The 25,081-nt window shown below is 40.7% G+C and overlaps 3 protein-coding genes across 7 annotated transcripts; 1 reads left to right on the top strand and 2 right to left on the bottom strand.

The window, feature by feature from the left end:
* Window positions 1–235: 235 nt before the first annotated feature.
* cep57 (centrosomal protein 57) lies at window positions 236–5,466 on the bottom strand. 2 transcript variants are annotated; one of them, XM_028419891.1, is made up of 11 exons: window positions 5,236–5,466; window positions 4,713–4,902; window positions 2,559–2,759; window positions 2,348–2,469; window positions 2,138–2,266; window positions 1,949–2,026; window positions 1,729–1,824; window positions 1,561–1,641; window positions 1,204–1,436; window positions 986–1,130; window positions 236–905 (listed from the first exon to the last, which is right to left on the bottom strand). In XM_028419891.1, the coding sequence occupies exons 1-11, from the start codon at window positions 5,290–5,292 to the stop codon at window positions 720–722; spliced, it is 1,518 nt and encodes a 505-aa protein (XP_028275692.1). In that variant the 5' UTR covers window positions 5,293–5,466; the 3' UTR covers window positions 236–719. The 2 variants fall into 2 exon arrangements, with proteins under 2 accessions (XP_028275692.1, XP_028275693.1); XM_028419892.1 differs by lacking the exon at window positions 236–905 and having other exon boundaries at window positions 992–1,146.
* A 210-nt stretch (window positions 5,467–5,676) lies between these two features.
* Window positions 5,677–11,326, top strand: mre11a (MRE11 homolog A, double strand break repair nuclease). The gene is made up of 20 exons (XM_028419437.1): window positions 5,677–5,742; window positions 6,515–6,566; window positions 6,666–6,798; window positions 6,911–7,071; window positions 7,158–7,245; window positions 7,344–7,485; window positions 7,602–7,716; window positions 8,278–8,463; window positions 8,543–8,714; window positions 8,825–8,905; window positions 8,993–9,122; window positions 9,298–9,398; window positions 9,488–9,658; window positions 9,734–9,793; window positions 9,867–10,047; window positions 10,292–10,378; window positions 10,453–10,508; window positions 10,608–10,669; window positions 10,791–10,884; window positions 10,970–11,326. Exons 2-20 carry the CDS (start codon window positions 6,547–6,549, stop codon window positions 11,009–11,011), a joined length of 2,082 nt encoding a protein of 693 aa, XP_028275238.1. The 5' UTR covers window positions 5,677–5,742; window positions 6,515–6,546; the 3' UTR covers window positions 11,012–11,326.
* Window positions 11,327–11,799: 473 nt separating this feature from the next.
* On the bottom strand, window positions 11,800–24,202 carry tmprss4a (transmembrane serine protease 4a). 4 transcript variants are annotated; one of them, XM_028418782.1, is made up of 13 exons: window positions 23,992–24,202; window positions 16,472–16,526; window positions 16,047–16,187; window positions 15,713–15,865; window positions 15,483–15,609; window positions 15,248–15,367; window positions 14,417–14,460; window positions 13,931–14,093; window positions 13,663–13,829; window positions 13,398–13,493; window positions 13,176–13,318; window positions 12,929–13,081; window positions 11,800–12,841 (listed from the first exon to the last, which is right to left on the bottom strand). In XM_028418782.1, exons 3-13 carry the CDS (start codon window positions 16,156–16,158, stop codon window positions 12,830–12,832), a joined length of 1,290 nt encoding a protein of 429 aa, XP_028274583.1. In that variant the 5' UTR covers window positions 16,159–16,187; window positions 16,472–16,526; window positions 23,992–24,202; the 3' UTR covers window positions 11,800–12,829. The 4 variants fall into 4 exon arrangements, with proteins under 4 accessions (XP_028274583.1, XP_028274582.1, XP_028274581.1 ...); XM_028418781.1 differs by having other exon boundaries at window positions 16,047–16,190; XM_028418780.1 differs by lacking the exon at window positions 23,992–24,202 and adding an exon at window positions 21,092–21,477.
* Between the last annotated feature and the right edge of the window lie 879 nt (window positions 24,203–25,081).

Raw genomic sequence — 25,081 nt, forward strand, 5'->3', positions numbered from 1 at the left:
AATATATTTTTGTTTTTCTTATAGTGACCCTAGGTGGAAGAGCTTCATGGATAAAACAGTGGGCCAATAAGGCTGCAGTAATATTCAAACATAAATACTTTATTTTTTTTTTTACAAATAGTGATATTTTTTAAAAAAAAAAAAGAATTGGTTGCAGTCCATACAAGTACAGCATGAATATGAGGAATTTGAAATACGACACATTCTGGAAATTCACTTGTATTAACCAGGCCCTACTTTTTAGTCTTTCTGCAGATTGTTAAACTGAGAAAAGGCATTTTTTTGTTTTCTTTGCATGTAATAAATCAACCCAGAAATTATCCTCTTTATGAATATTTACACTATGAAATCAACCCAACCCAAATGTTTTAGTGCTGTAATATGAGAGATAAACTTCCTCCTTCTTTGGGGATGGATTACAATATCTTCTCAATATAAAACAAAACAAAAAAAAATAAACATGTCCATCTTTTTCACTGCTTCTGGGACCTTCAATCATACTGTACAGGCTGAGACTGTATGCCCTCTGCTGGTATTAAACTGACATGACTCCTTTAAGTATAATTGTTGAACAGTTTACTAACCAGTCCAGCAAAAAAAATCTGTATTAAAAAACAAAGTTTGTTCAGCTGTTCCAGTAAAAAATATAGATGTTGAAACATGGCCAGAGGTAGTTAGATAGCACCAGAAAGAGAAAAGTGTTTCCGTCGTGGAAGGTTTCAGGCTCGCAAAGACGTCTGCAGCGCCTTCATGTCCCTCAGCAGCCTCAGATTCCTCTTGCTTTTCTCTCCTGGTCTGACTTTGACAGCTCCTGCAGAGCGACCTCTAGTGGACACTATGGTGGAGACTCTCACCTCATTTCCACTGTTCCGCCTGGAATTAGCTTCTTTTCTCAACTTCTTTACCTAGGAGAGGAAAAGCGTAAAAGTCCAGAGATACAAAAGAAAACTTTCAGTGAGCCTGTTGTGTTTGTGTGAGAACCTACCAGCAATTTGTGTTTGTAAAGTTTACTGATCTGCTCTCCTTTCCTCTCCATTCTCAGCAGCAGCCGCTCCTGCTCCCTCTGCAGCTCTTTTCTTTCCTCACCAGACACACTGTCCTCCACTTGTCTCATCAACTCATCCTGCTCCCTGCAACACAAAAAACCTTACATTATTGATAAATGTGTAACTCATAATTAAGTCAAAATATAACTGCACTCACAGGCTCATGAGATGTAGCTCTTCGTGCAGGGCCTGCAGCAGTTCTGATAGCTCCTCCTCAGTACCAGAGGAGGATGAAGACGAAGAGCTGTCAGAGTGCCAGTGGCTTCCTCTATCAGAGCTGTTTGTGTGGTGTGAGAGGACATGGCTGTTGCATAGGTGAGGCTGGTGTCGCTTCAGGAGAGACAAAACTGACTGGACGTTGGCTCTGACTGAATGGCTGCAGCCTACTGACTGAAAGCCAGACATGATGGGGAGTAGAAAGTCAAGAGGCAGCATAAAGGAGGTGCAGTAGTAAAAACAACATGGCATTTTACTTTCTTGTCTAAATCCAAAAATGCAAATAGAGCCACAGTACCGTTCCAGTGACAAAAGGCACATCCTTGAGGTTCAGTCTATAGTGTGGCTGAGTGTGGCACTGCTGCTGTGGTGAAGATTTCTGGAAATGAAATATAAAACTTGTTAAAAGGACTGTTTTTTTATTATTAGTTAATCTATCAGGTTTAGTCCCTGTGGGGGCCTTCACCTTCGAAGTGGACTTCTTCTCTTTGGACTGACTGATGGAAAGGGAAGGTGACACTGACTTCAGTAGGATCCTGTTGGTCTCCAGACCAGTCTGTAGCTGCAGGATGCAAAAAAGTGCATATACATACATATTCATGTGAAACGAACTTCCTGTACTTAAAAAATGAGAAACATAACAACAAGATTAGAGTTAACAGAAACACAATCAGAAGTCTTGTTACCAGTGTGGCTTTTTCCTGGATGAGCTTTCTCTGGTGCTCCTCTTCCTGCAGTTTCATCTCCAGCACACGAATCTTCATCTGATCATGTAATCAGTGACACACAGTCATCATCATCATCATTAGTATTAAGATGAATCACTTTCACTGCAGATCTGAGATGAAAACATGAAGCACCCATCACTCATTTACCTCAGCGTTGTTCTGTGTGTGTGTCAGCCTGAGATGCTCCTGCTCAAGTCGCTCCAGCTTCTCCATCTGAACATGCTCAGACACTACATCAGACTGTCCACCAACTAATTTGGCTTTCTCCATAGAAGCCTGAAAGTGAAGAGTTACAAATTCTACATTATAGATAAGAATTCTCATGTCAAAAGTCACAGGAGGGCACACTGGGCTAACCTGCTGCTGGAGCAGGCTGGTCCTCTCTGTCCTTGCAGTACGCAGCATCTTTCTCATGTGATCTAGCTGTCGCTCCAGCTTCACACAGCGAGACTCTGCAGCAGCAAGGTGGGTGATCAACACTGCAAATTGAGTAGGGTGGAGACAAGAGAATACATGAGATAAAAAAATTTACAGACTATATATTATATTTACATTACTATACACTGACCTTGGTTGCAATTGGAATGGCCATTCATCTCCTGTTTTGTGTCTGCCTGATGGTTTGAGAGTCTTTTTGTAACTTCCTCACTTTGCATAAGTGAGTGTGATGTATTTTCCTCCATAGAACGCAGACTAAGCTCTGCTTGTCCCTTCTCCAGCTCCAACCTCCGGATCTTCACCTGGAGATTTCTCAAGGCAGACAGGATCGCTGCACACACACACACACACATACGGATTGTGCATATGAAACAACATACATGACTAATGTGACTTATATTGGAACATAATAACCTAAGTACACTCAACAAAAATATAAACGCAACACTTTTGTTTTTGCTCCCATGTTTCATGAGATGGACTTGAAGATCTAAACTTCATTCCAGATACACAATATTACCATTCCTCTCAAACATTGTTCACAAATCTGTCTAAATGTGTGATAGTGAGCACTTCTGCTTTGCTGAGATAATCCATCCCACCTCACAGGTGTGCCACATCAAGATGCTGATCTGACATCATGAGTAGTGCACAGGTGTACCTCAAACTGCCCACAATAAAAGGCCACCCTGAAATGTGCAGTTTTGTCTCACAGCAAAATGCCACAGATGCCACAAGCATTGAGGGAGCGTGCAATTGGCATGCTGACAGCAGGAATGTCAACCAGATCTGTTGCTCGTGCATTGAATGTTCATTTCTCCACCATAAGCCGTCTCCAAAGGCGTTTCAGAGAATATGGCAGTACATCCAACCGGCCTCACAACCGCAGACCACGAGTAACCACACCAGCCCAGGACCTCCACATCCAGCAGGTTCACCTCCGAGATCGTCTGAGACCAGCCACTCAGACAGCTGCTGAAACAATTGGTTTGCACAACCAAACAATTTCTGCACAAACTGTCAGAAACCGTCTCAGGGAAGCTCAACTGCATGCTCGTCGTCCTCATCGGGGTCTTAACCTGACTCCAGATCGTCGCCGTAACAGACTTGAGTGGGCAAATGCTCACATTCGATGGCGTGTAGCACGTTGGAGAGGTGTTCTCTTCACGGATGAATCTCGGTTTACATTGTTCAGGGCAGATGGCAGACAGCGTGTGTGGCGTCGTGTGGGTGAGCGCTTTGCTGATGTCAATGTTGTGGATCGAGTGGCCCATGGTGGTGGTGGGGTCATGGTATGGGCAGGCATCTGTTATGGACGAAGAACACAGGTGCATTTTATTGATGGCATTTTGAATGCACAGAGATACCGTGATGAGATCCTGAGTCCCATTGTTGTGCCATACATCCATGAACATCACCTCATGTTTCAGCAAGATAATGCACGGCCCCATGTTGCAAGGATCTGTACACAATTCTTGGAAGCTGAAAATGTCCCAGTTCTTGCATGGCCAGCATACTCACCGGACATGTCACCCATTGAACATGTTTGGGATGTGCTTGACCGGCGTATACGACAGCGTGCACCAGTTCCCACTAATATCCAGCAACTTCGCACAGCCATTGAAGAGGAGTGGACCAACATTCCACAGGCCACAATAGACAATCTGATAAACTCTATGCGAAGAAGATGTGTTGCACTGCATGAGGCAAATGGTGGTCACACCAGATACTGACTGGTTCTGAGTCCCCAGACCGCCAATAAAGCAGAAACAAAATGCACATTTCAGGGTGGCCTTTTATTGTGGGCAGTTTAAGGTACACCTGTGCACTAATCATGATGTCAGATCAGCATCTTGATGTGGCACACCTGTGAGGTGGGCTGGATTATCTCAGCAAAGCAGAAGTGCTCACTATCACACATTTAGACAGATTTGTGAACAATGTTTGAGAGGAATGGTAATATTGTGTATCTGGAATGAAGTTTAGATCTTCAAGTCCATCTCATGAAACATGGGAGCAAAAACAAAAGTGTTGCGTTTATATTTTTGTTGAGTGTATTTAAGATGATACAGTCTTCTGTTTGAGGATGGAATAACACAAGTAGACTTAAAATAGGACAGCAGCTCAGATAGGACGATGTGGCTGAAGACTGAATAGATGCAGCTGAGACATTCAAGTCGTGTGGCATCATGTTGCACATGTAACCATGGAGCTCTGAAACACCACAAGAGCTGAATGGAAACTTTGCAATATGATTACAATCCACACACACAGATGAATTTACCTGCACTGCTAGTCTCTGGGAATGCTTTGCTAGGCGATGATGGACGACCGGAGTAATGTGTGCGTATTTGGGGCATGTGATGCACAAGCGTGTTGATAAAGGGACGGTGAGCAGGATAGTCTTTATATGACGATGGCAAGGACAGACTGTCAGACACCACTCCACTGAGCTGTGCTGGGGGGCCAGGACCCTGCAGAGAAACACTGTTAAAACAGGATCCACAATATGCTAAAACGGTTGTTTATGTTTAAAATACTGTGTTTTTAGTGCTGCAATACAGAAAGCAAGGCAAAAAAACACAAGAGGAAATCTTAAATTCATGCTCCAATTGTCACAGCATTATGCTGTTTGTCCTGCATAAATCGGATATAACATACATTTACAAGTCTGAAACACCAGCTGATTCGACTCGTAGCTACTGCTGCTAGGTTGGTTTCCATGCTAGCTAGCGCTTTATAATAAGTAAATATGTTTTATTCTTCCTTTTACAAATGAAAGCACAAACAAAGTAGGGCACAGCTACCTTCTCTCGCGCAGTAGCAGTATCAGTTGCGGATGTTTTTGACGTTTCCATTGACATACAGCCTGTCCAGTCTGCCTCACTTGTGCAAAACGAGAGTTGATGCTAATCCTAAATACACTTTAATAACGCTGTCTTTAGTTAAGATTGACGGCTTGCTAGCTTAGCGCTGTCTCTGGTGTTCCCTGCGCTAATATGAGTTGTGAAAAGAAAACATCTCCATACAGCCGCGGATGATTGAGGAGTAGGTATGATATTTATCCCAGCCTGGCCCGTTTGACAGAGAATCCATACGTATAAAGGGGACACCGTCTCACCGGTGCTTCTGTGTAACCAAAACAAACGCACGACACGACACGACACGAGCTTACCGGAAATGTAGTCCCCTCTCTGATGTTCAGAGCGGTGCTGTCGCAGAATAAAACTACAATACCCATAAGCCCTATGTGAGGGGCGTGGTGAGGGGCAAGAGTTGCCGGGATTTTGATGGAAAGCTGAGAAACTTCCGAGGTGGGTGTTTCGTTCCACGCTGTAGCTTAAAGCTTACACAATAAACACTTGTAGAACCTTTCATAGACATGTTAGTTAACAGCTGGAGACAGCGAATGTTTAAACACAACTTCACTTTGTGTTACTTGTGCAGTTAGTATCTCGTGTTTAGGGAAAGCTAACTTAGCATCCTTGCAGTAAGGTACATGTTCTCAGCTATAGCTAGCAAGTTACTAATGTTTTATGTATTCAGTGTGTTTCACGCAATATAACAGAATCTGTTATTTGCTGTTGTGTATAATTCGGACAAAGACTTTGGCTCAAATATTAAAAACATCGTTTTGATTCAGGAAATGTGGACAACATGACTCTGTTTCGATATTACTGTTACACAAAGCGTTACACGAAATATAGCATGTTTACATACTAGATGTTTCTCCGTGACTTTTTGTAGTATGTCGCTCCGCAGGGACACCACATTTTCTTATTGAAGGAAAATTACACATACCAAGGAAAAATATATTGTTTGTGATAGTTATTGTCGATAAATCCTTGTAAATAAAACAGTTTATTTATAGTCATGAGTACATTTACAAGCTCAAAGAGTAGGAAGAAAGGGATGAACCACAAACAGTTGATTAGGACCACATAACAGACCACTGAGCAGCTGGACTGGACCACAGACTGACCGGCTGGTCTGGATAAAGTGGCAGGACCATCATAAACATTGTACTTGCTGGACCGATCACAGGACTGGCTACAACTCTCAGTATGTGTTGTGTGTTCTCTGCAGGGGAAGATATTGTTGTGTAAACTCACACCATCATGTCTTCAGCAAGCAACTTGTGAGTTTGTCAGAATCTTAAAATCTCCCAGTGAGTTGTATCTGGTGATGATATCCAGGGATACAGAATAATATTTTGTATTGTGTGCTGTTTTTTGAGGGATGATGAGGATACCTTTAAAATCCTGATTGCTACAGATATTCATCTGGGTTACCTCGAGAAGGATGCCATCCGTGGCAATGACTCCTATAACACACTAAATGAAATCCTTGAATGTGCCAAGAAAAACCAGGTGGGTGCATATTGATGAGGATTGTAGATGTGAATAATAAGAAGAAGACATCCCTTCTATAAGCTGCCCTGTCTTAAATCCTTTCTACTGTCTTTTTCTTGTGTGCTTGCAGGTAGATTTCATCCTTCTGGGTGGTGATTTGTTTCACGAGAACAAGCCAACACGCCGATGTCTTCACAACTGCATCACCACGCTAAGACAGTACTGCATGGGAGATTCGCCTGTGCAGTTCAACATCATCAGTGACCAGACTGTCAACTTCAACACAACCCCGTCAGTTCTTGTGTCTGTGTGGTTTATTTGGTATTGTTGTATTCATGTTCAGTCAATGTTAATAGATATGTGTCTGTGTGTTGCAGGTTTCCTTGGGTTAACTATCAGGATCACAATCTGAACATCTCTATTCCTGTGTTCAGCATTCATGGCAACCATGATGACCCAACTGGGGTGGGTTTACAATGACTGTGTCATAGCCACTTGCCAATATGCATGTTTGTGTATGTGTTCTGTGGATTTGTTTTGATTGTGTTTTTCTTTTACCTAAGGCTGAGGGTCTCTGTGCATTGGATCTGCTTAGTGCTTCTGGTCTTGTAAACCACTTTGGACACTCCAACTCTGTGGAAAGGATAGAGATTAGTCCTGTTCTCTTACAGAAAGGCAGCACTAAGCTGGCATTATATGGTCTTGGTGAGTTTTTGTTTCATTGAGATCTTACAATTTCTATTCTTAAAACATGTTTTAGTCAATATTTATATAGAATAATATATATAAAAATATTTGTATTGATATTCTTGTGTGTGAAGGTTCCATCCCAGATGAGCGCCTGTACCGAATGTTTGTCAACAACCAGGTTACTATGCTTCGTCCCAAAGAAGATCAAGATGAATGGTTTAACCTTTTTGCCATCCACCAGAACAGGTGTGTGTGTGTTGTTAAAAGTTTAGTCTAATATGAAGCCAGGTCCAGGCTAATTTTGAAATTGGGTTACACATTACAAAGGTTTAAAAGTAGCACATCATATTGCTTCCATTACATCACACCATGTAAAATGTCAGGCTACTCATGAACTTCCAGGTTCTCTCATCAGATAGTGTGAAAGCATTTCACTTCTGAATGTCATGTTTGATGTTTTTTGAAGGTTCAACATTGTATTAGTAAACTCCTTAAATTATAGTCTAGTCAGATTAAAACCACAAACTTTCAGCTTTGCCAGTAAAGAAATAGTGTAATCCACATATGACCACAGAGTTTTCTGTCAATTGCTGTTAATGTATGTTATAATTATAGCCTTTAATAGTTTCAGCCATTGGTCTTAAATCATATTGCTCCTTTAGCTGTCAGGATGTGCAAATAAGTTAAGTATTTACAAGAGAGTGAATAATAGATTGGCTAGTCATACTTGGTCATAAATTATTCCCAGATGTATTGATATACCTTTACAGCAGTATCTAGCTGTCTGTGCCTGTGTGTTCTGTCTAGGAGTAAGCATGGACCCACAAACTACATTCCTGAGCAGTTCTTAGATGACTTTATTGACCTGGTGGTGTGGGGACATGAACACGAGTGTTTGATAGCACCAACCCGGAATGAACAACAGCTCTTCTATGTGACACAGCCTGGGAGCTCTATAGCCACCTCTTTGTCTCCTGGAGAGGCGACCAAGAAGTAAAAGCACACATGATACTTACTGCCTCTGTAGTAGTAGTAGGGTAGTAGTCATATGACTTTGTCGTTGTGTAACTAGGCACATAGGACTGCTGAGGGTGAAAGGGCGTAAGATGAACCTGCAAAAGATTCCCCTGAAGACTGTCCGTCAGTTCTTCATTCAGGATGTGATACTGGCAGACTATGAAGACCTCTTCACCCCTGATACACCTCAGGTCACAAAGAAGGTGGAGGAGTTGTGTTTTGCAAAGGTAACATTAAATATTGCTAAAAACAACTCACAACAACACAATTATTCTACCCATTTTGTGCTTATATCTACTCCTTGGCTCATATCCTCCCTTCTGTTGTCATTCTGTAGGTCATAGAGATGTTAGAAGACGCTGAAAGGGAGAGACTTGGATGTCCACTCACACCAGAGAAACCCCTTATTCGGCTGAGGGTGAGATGGACACACTTACAGATTGTGCTGCACACCATTTAATTTTGTCACTTAAATCAACTTAATTGTGTTCTTTACCTTCTCCAGGTGGACTATAGTGGAGGGTTTGAGACATTCAACATGTCCCGCTTCAGTCAGAAGTTTGTGGACCGTGTCGCCAACCCAAAAGACATCATCCACTTTTTCAGATGCCGCGAGCAGAAAGAGGACATCAAAGGTGTGACCCAGGTTAACTACACATAAATGCATCTAGTTTGTAGAGATTGGTGCTGAATCCTCAAAGACAAATAAAACAGACAGTGCTTACTTTGAAAGTATAGTTTGTTGCTGCGTTGCACTGATGTCCTGTGCAGCTGTGACTTCTTACTTGTTTCATTTATTATGCTTTTTAGATGAGATCCATGTTGACTATGGCAAACTGGTAAAAAACACTGCTGTTGAGGGGCTAAGAGTGGAGGACTTGGTTAAACAGTACTTTGAAGCAGCTGAACAGGTATGTCTAATGTAAAGACACGTCCATCTTTTTTCTTACTGTTTTCAGTGTAAATTTAGTTGTGATTATGCATGTGTGTGTCTTCACAGAAAGTACAACTGTCCTTGCTGACAGAGCAAGGCATGGGCAAGGCCATTCAGGAGTTTGTGGACAAAGATGAGAAGGATGCCATTGAGGAGCTGATTACCTACCAGTTAGAGAAGACACAGCGCCATCTGCAGACCAGAGGAGTAATCACTGAGCAGGATATAGATACAGAGGTCAGAGGGAGTGGTTGGCAAAGCAAGGTAGCAAGGGCCTTTGTCACTAAAGCAGTGCCTGTTTTTATATTTTAGGTTCGGCTATTTAGAGATTCCAAAAAGAACACGACTGAGGAAGAAAATGAAATCAAAGAGGTACGTTGTTATGAATTCAATACTGTCAAAAATGCTATTTTTACATTGTGTTCATTGTCTCTGCTCTTTTCAGGCTATGAACAGAGCCAAAGCTCACCGGTTGGACCGTGGCGAGGATCCTGTACATTTTAACACATCAGATGAGCCTGGAGATATTGCTATGGATTCCGATGAAGAATCAGTTTCATGTCCTGCCCCGACAAGAGGCAGAGGGAGAGGAGGCAGAGGGCGGGGCAGCCGGGGGAGAGGCAGAGGTAAAAAGATTTTCCAAACAGGTCAACTAATAGGAGAAGTCGATTGTGGAAATTGTATGAAGGTATACTTGATGCAGCCTATTCAAAATAAAAGCCCCCCCAAGCAAGAGAGACTTTTATTGTGTAGAATTATATGATGAGTTAGTGATGAGTTGCAATCACTTGGAATACATTAGAACTAGAAACAAGTGATAATGTTAGCAAAGAGAAGGTTATCTGCATTATGTTTAAACTGTCCATTCAGGTGCAGCTGCCTCTGAACCAAAGCCAGCTGGTCGTGGTCGCTCCCAGAAATCCTCTGCACCAACCCAAAGCAGAAGCATCATGCAGGGTAGAGAGTTGTTCATTTTTATCAGTGAGCTGTTAGACAGATGTATAAATGCATTGTAAATTCTTTGTATTCAGCATTTCAGGCTTCATCCAACAGACCATCACAGGCATCCAAATCTCATGTAGCTGAAGTAAGTCATATCTAATCACATATACACACACAGAGCTCTTTTTTTAAAATCTTCGTTCTATCATCCTCCAATTTGATGCTCATCTTTGTCGATCTTCAGATGATCATTGATGACTCAGATGAAGACATGCCTGTAATGAAAGCTACCCGGGCCCCTCCAAAGTATGTTTGTTTTAGTCCAGACTGTGCTAGTCTACTATTATATTGCATTGTTCCAGTATATTCTTTTTCTCTTTAAAACATGAGGCTTTTTTTATTGGATGTTGATTTTTCCATCTCACAGACAATCATCAGCATCATCATCTTTCAATAAGTACAGCTCTCAAAGCCAAAGCCAATCCAGAGGAGTTGTGTTTGAAGACAGTGATGATGATGAGGTAAATAAAAGGAGAAAACTGTGGTGTACCATTACCAGTATTTGTTGAGAAATCAAAACATTCATTTTCTTTTTTCTTTATACAGGATAACCCATTCAAAGGCCCCAGCCATCGTTCACGGAGATAGCCATTGAATGTATTTGTTATGTAACACGTGTTAATTAATAAATGTTAATTAGCTGCTGCTGTTCTGAAGGGCCTGCATCTGCATTTAATTCGACCAGGACTTAGTCTTCTTAATGTTGACATTTTGACATTTTGTATTTGTCACCTAGCGTTGCTTAGGGTCCAATTATCCACTTAAGTCCGTTTTCTAGTGAAAGGGCTCAGCTTAACGCTACTGGGAGCAGGGTGCAGGACAGTTGTTTAACAGCTTCATTTATCACCTGAATCTACCATTGTTGTTGTTGTTTCAATCAGGAAGTAAAACATGTTTTTCATATGTTGTCAACTGTGTTTTTGAGTTGTGATCAATACCTCCCATAGGTGCAAAAGCACAAAAATGCATTATCCATTTAAAATAATTTCTTATGCTCTACTTTGTATGGATGCTTCCCCTCTGAACAGCTAAACATTGTAGTCTATATGAATAGACATTTTACCCTGACTAATGATTTAAAAAGCTGAGCATGCAACTAATCTTAAACATAAAAATGGCAGTTTTTACATGCCAGTATTCACATTAGCCCTTTTCCCATCACATAAAAATGAGTGTAAAAGTAATACACATGAAAATTCAAATTTGCATTATTTTACTTTACAATATGATTTGCATGAACTCTTGCCTGCTGTTTTTTAACAATCTTTGCATCAGGAGGTGTGTGCTCTGGAGGAGGACAATGGCAGTGAGTGTCCTACAGACAGACAGGTCAGATTTCCAGTGTAAATACTTGCAAAGAATAGCTCAACAAAATGTATGTTCCACACACAAATGTCTTTATTGTATTCACACATTATTTACAGTATATAAAAACAAACACATTATATTTACAGTCACAATATTAACATCCACCATAGCAGTCTTATTCGTGTCCAGCTATAATGCACAGTATGTCACATGAGAGACTACAAAATGTGTCATTATTTGCAGTCTGGTGTATTTCTGCAAAACAATGAGAAAGGTTTGGCTTAGTGCATTGATTTGACTTAAAAAAAACTTGCTGCTTTAAAATGGAATGATTTGTTTTTAATATTATGGCCATGGTGTCAGTACTCTGAAGGCACATTGAGGGCACTCAGTGTAGAGGCACTACAAATACACAGTGTGACATATGGATTTAATTTCAGTGCATTTTCATAGTCATTACGTGCACACATAGTCAAGTCATTCTCAATTTCCACTTAAAGTGCTCATTCTGGGGTAGGAAGTAAGAACCCCCTCTGTGCTGTAAAAAAGGTGCATTTGCCCTCTGAAAGGGAGACACATGAGATAACTACATAAATGCACAAAGACTTCACTAAGCCTGAGACATCACACTGGCTCCTTTCTTTATATAGCAGTTAAGCATGAACCCTTATAACACATTGCACACCAAAAATCATAGAACATAGTACTCAGTACATTATGTCTGTCCAAAATCACATAACACTTTTCTGCGGTTATGATATCCTGGTGTCACACATCACACATGACAACATCATAAAAGCACAAAACATGTTTGTTTAAGCTCTGGGGATTCCAGGCTGGCCAGTGACAGATCGCTACATAAATATATTTGTCCCCTGAGATAAGAATCTGAAATGGCACAAACACAGACACACCTGAAAAAAGTTTGTATGAAATGTGTATGCATGTGTATGTGTAGTGTTTCTGCATATGGCTGTTTACACATCAGCTTCCCCTTTCTGTTGACCTATCTTCTGGCAGCCACACTGGAACAAAGTTTCACACACACTCTGTTCCAGGTAGAAGTGTTGGAGTGATTGTTTGTCATCATGGATGACATCAAGGGTTTTTCTAGAGACAAAGCAGAAGGGTTAGCATGCATCAAGCTTTGCTAGATCTTTAGTAACACAGAAATACAATAGGCTCAGTTTATGGTACCTCAATGACTGTATAAATCCAGTTCAGCATCTCCTCCACGTTGGAGTAAACACCGGGCCTCCTCTCTCGGGCACAGCCAACACCCCAGCTCACCACTCCTACCAGATTCCACCGAGAGGAGGTGAAGTGCACCAAAGGGCCCCCACTGTCTCCCTGGAGTTCAAATTAACACAAAAACCAAAACAGACTGCATTTAATACCAAATTACACTCTGTATTGATTCTAACTGGAATCAGAGGTCTGTTACCTGGCAGGCGTCCACTTTCCCCTCCATGAAGCCAGCACAGAGCATCCTTTGCGTTATCATACTGCCATAGATTGTGGGGCTGGAGCACACAGACTGGCTTATTAGAGGGATGTTGCCCTTCTGCAGTGAGGGAGACACATTACCTGGGGGTAGAAGAGGATGGATGTGATGTTTAAGTTCACCCATAGCGAAACAAGAGCAGCAGCTGATAATGATCATTACCATTTTCCTCGAGGTATCCCCAGCCTGTCACAACCATGGAAGCTCCGTCCTCAAGGCCAAAAGCTTTAGGAGGTAGACATGTTGGCTTACGGGTCTCTGGAAGACAAGCATTCACAACAAACATTATAGATACACTTGGCTTTAAAGTTAGAACTTGCTATTTTACATATTGACCACTAGAGGGCAACAAAGTAAAACCTACTGAACCTCAAAAGGTTTATTGACCAAACAAACTAAGCAGTAAGAGACTAAAAAAATTTCTAACCTCCCACTGTAATCGGGCTACTGAGTCTCATCAGTGCGATGTCATAGTCGTTTCGTGCGTGATTATATTCTCCATTCACTATGATCCGGTCCACATAGGAACCTCCCAGCGTGCTCATGTATGTCCGGCCTGACACCACTCTCCAACGACTCAGCTCCTTTTTACTGCTGCAAAGCCCAAAAGCAGAGAGCAAGGAGGAAGTGTGAGCTGGAGTTAATGCATTGCATGTAAATGACAGGGCAAATTATATGGAAAATAGCATACTGACCCAGTGAAGCAGTGGGCAGCAGTGACTACCCATCGTGGTGACACCAGTGAGCCTCCACATGTGTGCTGGCCTCCTTGCTGCAAGCTGACCTGCCAGGGCCAGTCCTGAATGAAAGCATCAGTACCTCCAACGATACGGTCCTGAGAGCCGACCAGTCCACAGTCTGACAAACAAAATCATTTCAAAGATTATTGTTTAGGACAGCTCATTTTAATATAACTTAACTTTAATATAACTTATATAAAATGTTGGTATAAAATAAATCATTGAGGATTGATTTGTGTCTCCATTTTATGATTGTTGTGGTGAAGGAAGTTGCACATGTCATGTGCTGCTGATAAAGCCTTGGCTGTGGACATGTATGGGCCTGTCGAAAATCACCACACAACCCTGTCAGCTTTCCTCCCACCGCCTGTGTGCACCACTCAGCATTGTTAAGAAGCTGGAAACAATGTTAGTGACGGTGGTTCTAAAAATAAAACTCACCTGAGCAGGACAGCGATATGACTGATCCTGATCTGCACACACTCCTGTAAGTAAAAAGAGACATTAGACAAATATGTAGTGTCATTAGTGTACTGAAAATGACTACACAACTAGTCAAACACATGAATATACAGTAAACTGTTGACCTAACCTCCCCCTTATGGTGAAATATTTTCGATTCTTCTTTATCTGAGTAAATCACCTGCCTGTTCTGTCTGTCAAAAGGGTAAGACAGAGTAGGAACAAAAACTGTGGGCTTTTTGTCTTTTAGGAATAGAAACTGTGAGATGTTACACTTTCGTGTACAAACAGTGCCTAGGGGGAGACAGCTGTGAGGGGAACTTGAGAGAAGAGGACAAAAATACATTATTTTTCTATCAAAGATAATGTCCACTATTCAGGTTAATAGGGAAGCAGTTCTCTCTTGATAGCTGTGACGTGGTTGATGTGAAACCAGATGACACCAAAGTATGACGAAATGGATACAGAAAAGTAACAAAACTTCCTAAAAAGCAGATCTTGAATCCCTCGTCATCTGTGTCTGTGTGTTGTAGCAGTGACAAATTAAATAACAGGTTTTTCTTATTGATCACTTTTAAAATTGGTCTGTGAATTACATATGTGATGATTGCAAATTGAAAAGATAATTTTACCGGCCAGTCAGTAAGACTACACGCTGTAAAGTCCCACAAATACCACACGCTGTTGCACAAGTAACTAAAGTTTCTTTTTGTGTAGACGTTTCAATTGTCTGTCAATACAATACAATACAAAAATGGGGAGACAGGATTCTTCTTCTGTCTCAGATGACATGTGTGTTGCTTTTCTTACCGGTCAATAGTAGCCTGATGTGTGGGTGTGGTTTCAGTCCCAGGTCTGACAGCTGTGAACGGTCCAGTTTTCAGGAAAGACATTAAGGTGTCCACTGGGACACCGGTGCTACTAGGTTTACTGTGAATACAGAATAGGAGGGGGGTGTTAGACTTGAATTCAAGCCAAATTACACAGTCCTTAAAGCGACAAAACTGTAATCTCAAATATGAAGTCAGAGTGGGTGTAAACTCACTATGTGTATCCTAGTTGTGTACATGCTGTTTGTGTGTGCTGCGTGGTCCAGTCGTCACTGCAAACACTCCGCCAACCTGAGCCAGGACTGTAAACTTGCAGGACGTGCTGACCTGATGTTAGGCGCACTGGCAGAGAGAGAGAGCGAGAGAGAGAGGGAGAGGAGTCATTATACAAGTTTTGTTGTTGTTTGATGACAAAGACAGAAAGTAAGGTGTTTGTGTATTTTACCTGGAAATGTGGTGTTGACTGTGAAGTTTGACAAACAAGTAACTTCATCTTCTCCTCCAGCACAGTCATCCTTTCCATCACAGGCTTTCTCTATTGGGATGAACCTCACTGAGCGCGTGCAGAAGAAGTATTTGCTGTCAATAAGCTGCTTAACTGGAAGGGAAATGAGTGGGACATTAATAAGGACCAGGTAGGAAATGAGTTTACCTTGACATACAGAAAATGGCAGTCTAATATGAGCTGCTGTTTGTGATGTAAGTATGAAAGTTATGTGTGTGTTTGGCATGTGTATCCATTGAGAAAGAAACAATGGATTGAAAGAACAGTGACTCACTAAAGTATCCTGCGGTGGCCAGTATGCCCAGCAACACCACAACTGTGAGGACAGTCAGCGCCACTCTCTTCCTCTTAGACGCCTTGTCTTTCTGTGTCTTTGGAGCCGTCATGGGCCTTCTGTGGCGGCCTGGCCGTGGAACTGCTGAAAATGTAAATAGAGGGGGGAAAAAAGACAAGGTAACAGGTAGAAAAACATAAAGAAGGCGATGACAGGAAAGTGAGATGACAGAACAGAAACCACAGAACAAAGGTAGATCAAAAAAAAGAGGAAATTAGACAAGGATAAAAAAAAGTGTTCTGAATGTGCTGCACGTTCTCAGTATTGGCAAACACTACCGTTTCCTAGTATTTAACATGATGCTCTTTAAAAAACTACCCATTACTGTAACCCGACACTGACACTTAGGCTACTATTATTCTTACCTGCCTGCCTGGGGTTCAGTGGTCTGGAGCTTTCCTCAGGCAGCTGAGCGATTGTCTAAGGGCAAAAAACAAAAATACATGAGACAAAGTTAACCCAGGTGTCAGCTCATCAGCGTACACTCCATGGTTTGTGAGCAAATGCACAGTGTATGTGTGTCTAGGAGGAGTGTATGCTTTGTGATTGTGTAATTTAGCATGCATGTTACAATGCAATTATCTCAGCTTACACAATAGTCTTTCTTTAAAGCTTTTTTGTGTTTACCTTCAGAGGATTTCAATACACATGAATAAATAACGAACATTTGTTCAGCAAAAACACAAGCCATGTGCAAAACAGGTGTAGCCAATAATACAACATGTTTCCAGAGGAGGAGCCACAGAGGAGGATCGATCTTGCACACATGGAACACATGTGACCCTTTGAGCTGTCATGTTACATCCATGTGCTTCCCTGGGTGTATCAGCCACTCCATAGGCTGCAGTCTATTCCCATGTGTTATCAAGCAGACCTCCCAAAACCCACCACAAAACCAGATAGACTCTAACAGTATAGAATACAGTAACAATGGGGTGTAGTGTGGCAGGGCCCACTGGGACCAGATAAACCTTCCAATGCACACAGTATCAGTTGCATCCTTAAACTGATACTGTGTAGACAGAATACACTGTAATGGTGCAGAGCGGTAAAGACATGGGTGACCGCCCTTCAACCACAGAAGTCAGGTTAAAGCCCAGTGTTGCACATTAGCTGTATCACTTTGCTTAATCTGTATTGTGAGTGTGAATGTAAAATAACAATTAATATCAGAACCTGTGTTTCCAAAAGTAAAGGATCCTCCATAGTTCCCAATATCTTTTGGCCGAAATTGCCTAGACATTTTTATTGTAGTCATTCTCTTAGTTTTAATATTCACCTTCTTCACATTAAGAACCCGCATGTCCATGGAGAGTCAGGTGTGAACGTGGAAACATGGCGCTGGAGCATGCGCAGTGCTCGTTTACCGACCTCAGACACTTGCGACGTGGTAAGTAGTTTGTTTTCCTGTGTTTTGGCTGGTTAGCACACGTTAGCCACTGCCTTGTAACTCTAAATCGAATGACGGTGGACAGTCAGTGACTAGGGGTGCGGCTGGTTTGAACCCTGCTGCTTTTATAGACGTTTGGTGTGCTAATGTTAAGCTAGCTAATAGCGATTAGCAACAGTGCTATGCTACATATCAGACATTCAGAAAATATATTCGGATTCAGGAAACTTTATTCATAATATTGGACTCGATTTTAAGGTAATGGTGATACTGGTGATGTTTACTTAACACCTGAGGTGTAGTTTTCTGGCAAAACAGTAATGTGATATAAGAATTAATGGCAGATCCAGGTAGTCTTAACTATGGAAGTGCCAAAGCTGCAATTCTCCTCACAGCCTCTAGGGGCTGGCTTTCTCGATACCCATAGACTCCCCTGTTAGTAAAGCGTAAGAAAAAAAAGGCAGATTTAGTTTGATGTTTTTTCCGGTTTCCACCTTGCCTTGCCTTCATGTAATATAAAGTCCAAGGCCTCTGCAAACTAAAAAGTACTTAGTATGTCCTGCAAATTTGTCAAATTCTCCAAGTTGACATTGTGTCTGCAGTTCATTGAATTGAAATTCACTTATAAAATTATATCACTCTTGTTGATCACTAATCAAAATAAAACTTGTGGTAATATGCTTCAAAGATTCTTTATATAAGTTGACTTATTTTCTTCAGCGGCTGAGTTCTTAAGTCGAAATCTCAACAACATAGTGCTGCTGTTATTAATGTCAAACACATTTCCTGGTGCACAAAATATGGTTTTGTGTGCATCGTGTATTTTCACTGGTGGTTAGTATTTCCTGTAACAACAAAGGTGAAGCTAAATCATAATGTGGTGTTATAGATCAAATGTCACATCAATATGGCAGCTGACTAGCTGTTAGACTAGTTACAGTTTAAACAGCATCTCCCTGCTGTTCTTCTCTTCTCTTGTTCTCACACCTATTAGCAACTATTAACATCATTAACAACAGTATTAGTTGAAAGATTTTATTTGCTAAAACTAAGGTGTTAATTGCTTCTTAATGTCTGCAGTCAGCTTGTCAGTCAAATGTGGGAAACTAGTGAAGTGTACTTAGACTTAATATATGCATAGAGTGACAGGGGAACAGAGACTGTTCAGGCAGGTTTTGTGTTTTGGACAGGAGGAGCTTTTTATCTTTGTATGAATCAGCTTGCCACGACTGGTGCACTCCTCAGCACGCACTCTTATATAATATAGCATCTAGCATAAAAGCTGGCTACGTCAATGAATCGGGCATCTTGTTCTTGAATGTATATTCAGTGTCGTCAAATCTTTCTCAGATTTCTCTCCCACACCGAAGCGTTAAGCCTTGTAGCACTTTTTGTGTGTAACAGGAGATTTGTATAGCCACTCAAGGTAAAATGCTGCTTTTGTTTATATAACTACTTCATAGCCTTACTATACTTTTCATTTTATGTAACAGGAAATAAGATAATTCTGAGATATCATTCGGAAATTTCTGCAAAGGACTAAAGAGCTACCTATGATGCTGAAATTAAAAACGTCTTTTATATAAAGTGAAGTGTTTTCACTTTGTGTTGTATTTGAAGCCAAGCTTTAGCTTTAGTCGCTCACACTAAGAGCGACTAAAGCTGTAAAATCACCGGAAGTCATTCACTTTCTATGGGCAGAAGCAACTAAAGCGATTTTACAGCTTTAGTTGCTCTTGGTGTGAATGTAGGGTAAGATTGCTTTCACAATTGGCACTCCGTGTTATACTTGAGTATGCGTAGCCCCAAGGTGTACATGTGAGCATTGCATACCATAACAGCTGCCAAAAGGCAGAATCCATGAATCTAAAAATGCTAATGAGTATTTAACATCCCCATTTCTTGGCTTTCTGTTATGTTTTCAAGTATGTATTGGCAACTATCTGCGTCCTTTGTCCTTTGCACATACAGGCAGATGTTGACATGTTCTTCTTTGTTTTATGGGTGTAGTCCAAAGAAAGGTGAAAGTTTTTGTGTCCCAAAAGCAGCATTTCATCCATTTTGATGGTAAGCTATAAGATTTATATGAATTTGTTTTGAACAGGAAGTATTTTAATACATGCCTATAATTGATTCACTGATCAAACATGAGGTCATCTGTGTGGAAAAACAAACAGCAGACAAAAACAGCTCACAATGACTTCACACAATATGTATGAGGTAAATCATACAGAAATAAAGGCAGACGGTCATACAACCAAAACCTGAAGGGTGGCTAAAGACGTCATTGACATTCCTCAAAATGCTCCTTCTGCTTTGTCATACCTGGAAATATGATGATAATACATGCTTGGAAACGAATGTTGTCAATGTTATCATGACTAATATAAACTATTTTATGAGCCTGGCAAATGTTTCACAGCAGTCATGTAGCACCAGCAAATCATGTCAACAAATATTTTTGTTATACCAGTTGAGCTGTTTGTGTCTCTTTGAGTCAGATTGCTTAGGTATAAGTCAGAGTCTGGCTGGATTAACTGGCTAGACTCTAGCCAGTTAATCCAGTTAGTTAGTGGGACCCATTCCAGCAACATAAAGCATAACTGGGTCAGCCCTAACAGATAAAAAGCCTGACATGGTTAGCCTTTTGTTCATAGAAGGTGTTCCCCCGTCTGCTTCTCAGTTTTGTTAGATTATGTTTCTCAAAACTAAAGCACTAACAAAAGGCCTTTTGGGAAACAATGTTTTACATGTTGGATGAGCTTTAATCAATGGCAGCAATCTAGACCAGGATTTAGGTGCAGAAGCAGTACACGTGCACATATAAATACAAGTATCCATGTAAAAGTAAGGTGCGCAGTAAGAAACGGCAAAACCACTGTTACAATGTTAAAAAATGTAACAAGAGTATATTTATAAAACTAGATACTTTAGTTTTATGTATCTTACTATTTATTGGAATATTGTGTATTGAAAAAATCAGTGGCCCCTAAAAAAATAAAAAAAATAATTGCCTGCCCCTAGGGCCACAGCAATGGAGAAATTCACATGTCAGTAAAAAGGAGCGTATAGAGAACTAGAGAACTAGATGCACAAGATGCAGAAATTGTGGTAAAAGGGATGATTTGGAGATACCACCAATTTCAATATAGAAAACAGTCAAACAGTAATATTGCAAAAATGTGAATTAAACAAAAACACCTACAGCCTCAATGTGCATATAAAAAACTCAGTGTATTAATAGTTATTAAGCAACATTTAAAAAAAATGTTGCTTAGAACTACTAAACACAACTCACAATTTAATTTTTTTTCTTACCTGTATCAGGAGCTGTAAGATCCAGCATATATACAGCACAGGTGACATATGTTACTATTTGGTTTCATATAGCATTTCCAACATAGCTGCTGTTACGAGTCAGTTCACTGCAGAAACTGGTTTAGCAGAAGTGAATAAACAAAGTACCTCCAGTATTACAATGGCTCTTTGTACCTAGTATGAAAATTGACTAGATACTTTTGACATTATGCAAACTAGGGACCTGACTGTCCGTCTTCATGTTGCATAGGTTAGTTATTCTTACAGTTGCACTCACCCACATGATGTTGTTCTCTTTCTCGATAAGGCCTAGATACACCTCCTCCTTCACGGAGCAGTGACAAAATGCTGCCCTCTCTACCTGGAGATGGGACTCCCCAGAAACTTGCTGTCTCCTGTATGTCCTACGTCTTCTTCCTCTCACCCTCCTGACCAACTGGCTTGAACTACAAAACCAGGTTTGATTCAGTGTCCCTCTTCTCGACTCCCTCCCCTTTTCTTTCTACAGCTGTGTAACTGAATCTGGCTAGAAGGGTGCCTGACTTGCCCCCGTTTGAAACCCCAAGGCTGTTTCACTACACGGATTCAGAAGCAGCTGCTTTAGAATGACCCAGCCCTGCTGACAAAACAAAACAAAAACTATTCCAGGTAACCTGACTCTTGAACCCTCCTCTCTTTTTTTGCCTGTCTCAACCAACCTGTGGGCCTTCCTCAGTTTGTTCCCTCCTCCCACATGTCTTCCCACACTAACCCTCTGGACATGGAGCACACTGTCTGCCCCCCCCCCCCCCCCCTCTTTTTTTTCGTCTTTTGCCTCTTAGCTCTCCTTTAGTGGATCTTTGTCTCTCAAATGTTACCTACACGTACACCCACCCACACAGCTAGGTACCTGCACCAATACATGCAAAAAAACAGCACACAACAGACACAACATGAAGTTGCTGTGAGGTTAGTGTGCACTAATATGCCCCGAGGCTGAGGTGTGTGCATTACCTGCTTTGTTTTGACAGTATAATGAGTCTGTTGGTATCAGTCAGGGAACTGACATCAAATTATGACTCATCCAAATCCACATGTCAGCAGATGCATAGAGGACTTTGACAATTACTCTTGATGCCCTTCTGCGTGTGCCAGTCCTAACACTGAGGTTTGGAGTGTACTTTACGAATGTCAATATCAATGCTGTGGCAAGCCATCCGGCAGTTGTCCAGACTAGGGCTATCAGAATATCTGATTGTTACCACATGATGATAGTGGCCATAATAATGTATAATAACACTTCTAGTAAAACTTTGTAGTGTTGTTGCCCAGTAATTGTTTTTTTAGATGTTGATAGAATGTCTTGTTCTCGTCAATCATCCATTTATGGTTAGCAGTAGTTGCTGTTCACTAGTAGGAATCTTTTTTGTTTTCTTTCTTTTTCGTGTATTGTATTGTGGGTAGAGACCTATACAGCAGGAGAATTCGGTCCTGTGTTCTATAACGTGTTGAATTACTCTTTCAAGATGCACTTTGTGACCATGATAGCCACCAGGTCAGTGCTTCAAAAAAATTATGCCACAGTGAATGTCATGGGACACTGAGCATAGACAACTGGGGAGGAAAAACAAAAGCTTGATTGGGAGTGTGAGTAAAAAGACTGATAAGGCTGGCTGCAGAGAAAGGGCCATTGTTGTAAACAGCAGCGGATTGTACTGTGTGACCTGGACTACGAAATGCAGTGAACCATAAAGCTCACTTCCAACCTCTCCTTATGTGGAATACTTGACATATGTTATCAGTTATCATGGGTTCATAGATCTACAAAAAAGGCTTATGATCATTTCCCATACAAGGTCACTTTGAGCCAGTAACCGCCATTAACCTTGATGTTATTCCAGTTGGCACTTGGAACAACTGCTAAAAGGCTCCACCCTAGTATGAAATGTAGTGTGTGACCTCTTTTTGTCTGGTTTCCTAACTGAGTGCAGGTAAGATGAATAGAGATTCATCTAGATTTTGGACCATTTTGTGAAATGACCGGGTACAAAAAAAAGGACATTTGTATGACACATTAATATTGACTGTTTTGGGTACATCCTTCTAGTATTATTCTATAGTGCCCCCTGTACTATCACTAGTATAAGTATATACTGAGCAGTCACAGTGTTCACACTCTTTGACAGTCTAACGTTGTTAAACAATAATTTATAGGATGTTTGCACACCCTCGAAAAGAGATTGTCAGAGCCATCCAGAGATTGTATGCCCTAACTGTTCTACTGAATCTACTGTTTCTACTGTTTTTCACGGTCTTATAAAGAACAACAGGCATATTGGAGAATTGTTATTATGTCCTCATTATTACTGCTGGTATCAGTGATTTTTTTTTTTTTACTTGTCACATGTACAGCTAAAGGACAACCTAAAAGGCTGTTGATTTTCCGAACAGCAAACAGTTCAGATTGGTTACACATTAACTTTATAGCTAGCTAGCTAGAGCCATAACTAACATTTACATATTCACATGTATTGGTGAAAAGACCTCAAGATTGAGTTATTATTATATTATATTCTCAGTATTGTCTTTGTATTATTTATTCTGTAAGAGCATCTTCAGAGAATGTTTAACATTCACATGTAAATAAGGCAGGAGCAGATTCAAATTCTGAGCAAACTTTGTTTATACCCAAGCACGGGATGATGTTTAGTCATATCAAAGCACCATTTTTAATTCCACTACAAAACTAATTTAAGACGAAGCAAAATAAACATGTGCACAGAGAACCTCCTCTGTCCTATAAATCTGATTTCTTGCTTGTAAAAGCTAATTAAGATTTTCCTGAGTGCCAGAACATATTTAAAACATTGTCAAACTAACACCATTTTCTAGAATAAAATATGCAGTGCTTACACTGATTTTTAAATGTAGAACTACCTGTTAAAACATTGTGCATCCTTATCAAAGATGGTGACAAGCAAGAATTTTTAAATTTTAGTCAGAAATATGGGAGATGGAGCAAAGTGCTTTTCTAATCTAGCTGGGTATATATGCCATTACATCACTTGTCTAGTCCATTCTGCTGTTCTCTCTCAAAATGATTTAGTTGCTAGATAAAAGTACAAATGGTCAAAATGATTAGGGTTTGATAGAAGCATAAGTAATAAAAAACGGATAATCTATCGTAATAGTCCTCACCTGCCAGTTAGCTGTCACTCTGTTGCTCCTCGTGGGTAAAGCCTCAGAATGTTAGTGAGCAAGCGGGTGAACAGTTGTACTCCTGCTGTGTGAAACTGAGCATCTTCCTCTCAAGAGCTCCTTAAACACCACTATTTAACTTAGCATTTGAGTTGGCAACACCCTTCAGAGTTCCTTCATCCCACCTCTCTGCCCTCCGCTTCCACAGCAAACAACATCTCTCTCTCTCTCCCCCTCCCTCCCCCGTGTCTCTATCTCTCTCTCCCTCTTTTTTTTGTACGCACATACTTGCACAAAGACACACATGTACACCTTATCGCCAAAGCCCCTTTATCCCAGTTTCCCTGACTGCTCGATACAGGTGTGCAATTTGTGAAATCCGATTTGTGGCTTAAGAAACGTTGGGGGATGTGCAACTTGTAAAACAAGTGGTTAATAAATAACAGATTCACATTTGTTTGCTATTCTGTGGTTAAACATACATTGTCAAAAAAACTATTCGTCTTTAAAAAGTGGATTAAATAGAATTACCACACATTCAAATTTAAACAGAGTGGACCTTAAAAGACCTACATTTTCATGTTACCATGATTCATGGCAGTTATGTGGTTGCATTTATTGATATTGTGGTGTTAATAGTTTAAAAAATCAATAACTGATGATTCAAAATATGTAGTTGCAACGCTGGGACAATGGTGTCGATATCCGAGAAACAAATAACATAAGTCTTGTGATCCAAGTTCAGTGTCACTTTATTGTGGGAACACTTTTTATGCTGCTGTTGTGTCATGTGCCACCCACTGCATTTTAAATGAAAGGATTTCCAGTATAAGGAAGTCAGTGTGCTGTCTGTTAAGAAATGTAATACATACCACTTATTGTGCAACCTCACCAGGCTGTATGTTTCTGCTGCAGTTGGTGAGTAATGAGAGGATAGATGATATCATCAGATAGAGGGCTGACAACCTATTATTGCCACGATCCACATGAAGAGGATCAGTGACAGTGCTCCCAGTTTTTACTGGAAATTTGCAAACATATTCCCCAAAAATCCAAAGGAATATTCCTGAAAATAATAAAAAGCTGACCA

This window comes from Parambassis ranga, chromosome 13 (assembly GCF_900634625.1).
Source record: "Parambassis ranga chromosome 13, fParRan2.1, whole genome shotgun sequence".
Lineage (NCBI taxonomy): Eukaryota > Metazoa > Chordata > Actinopteri > Ambassidae > Parambassis > Parambassis ranga.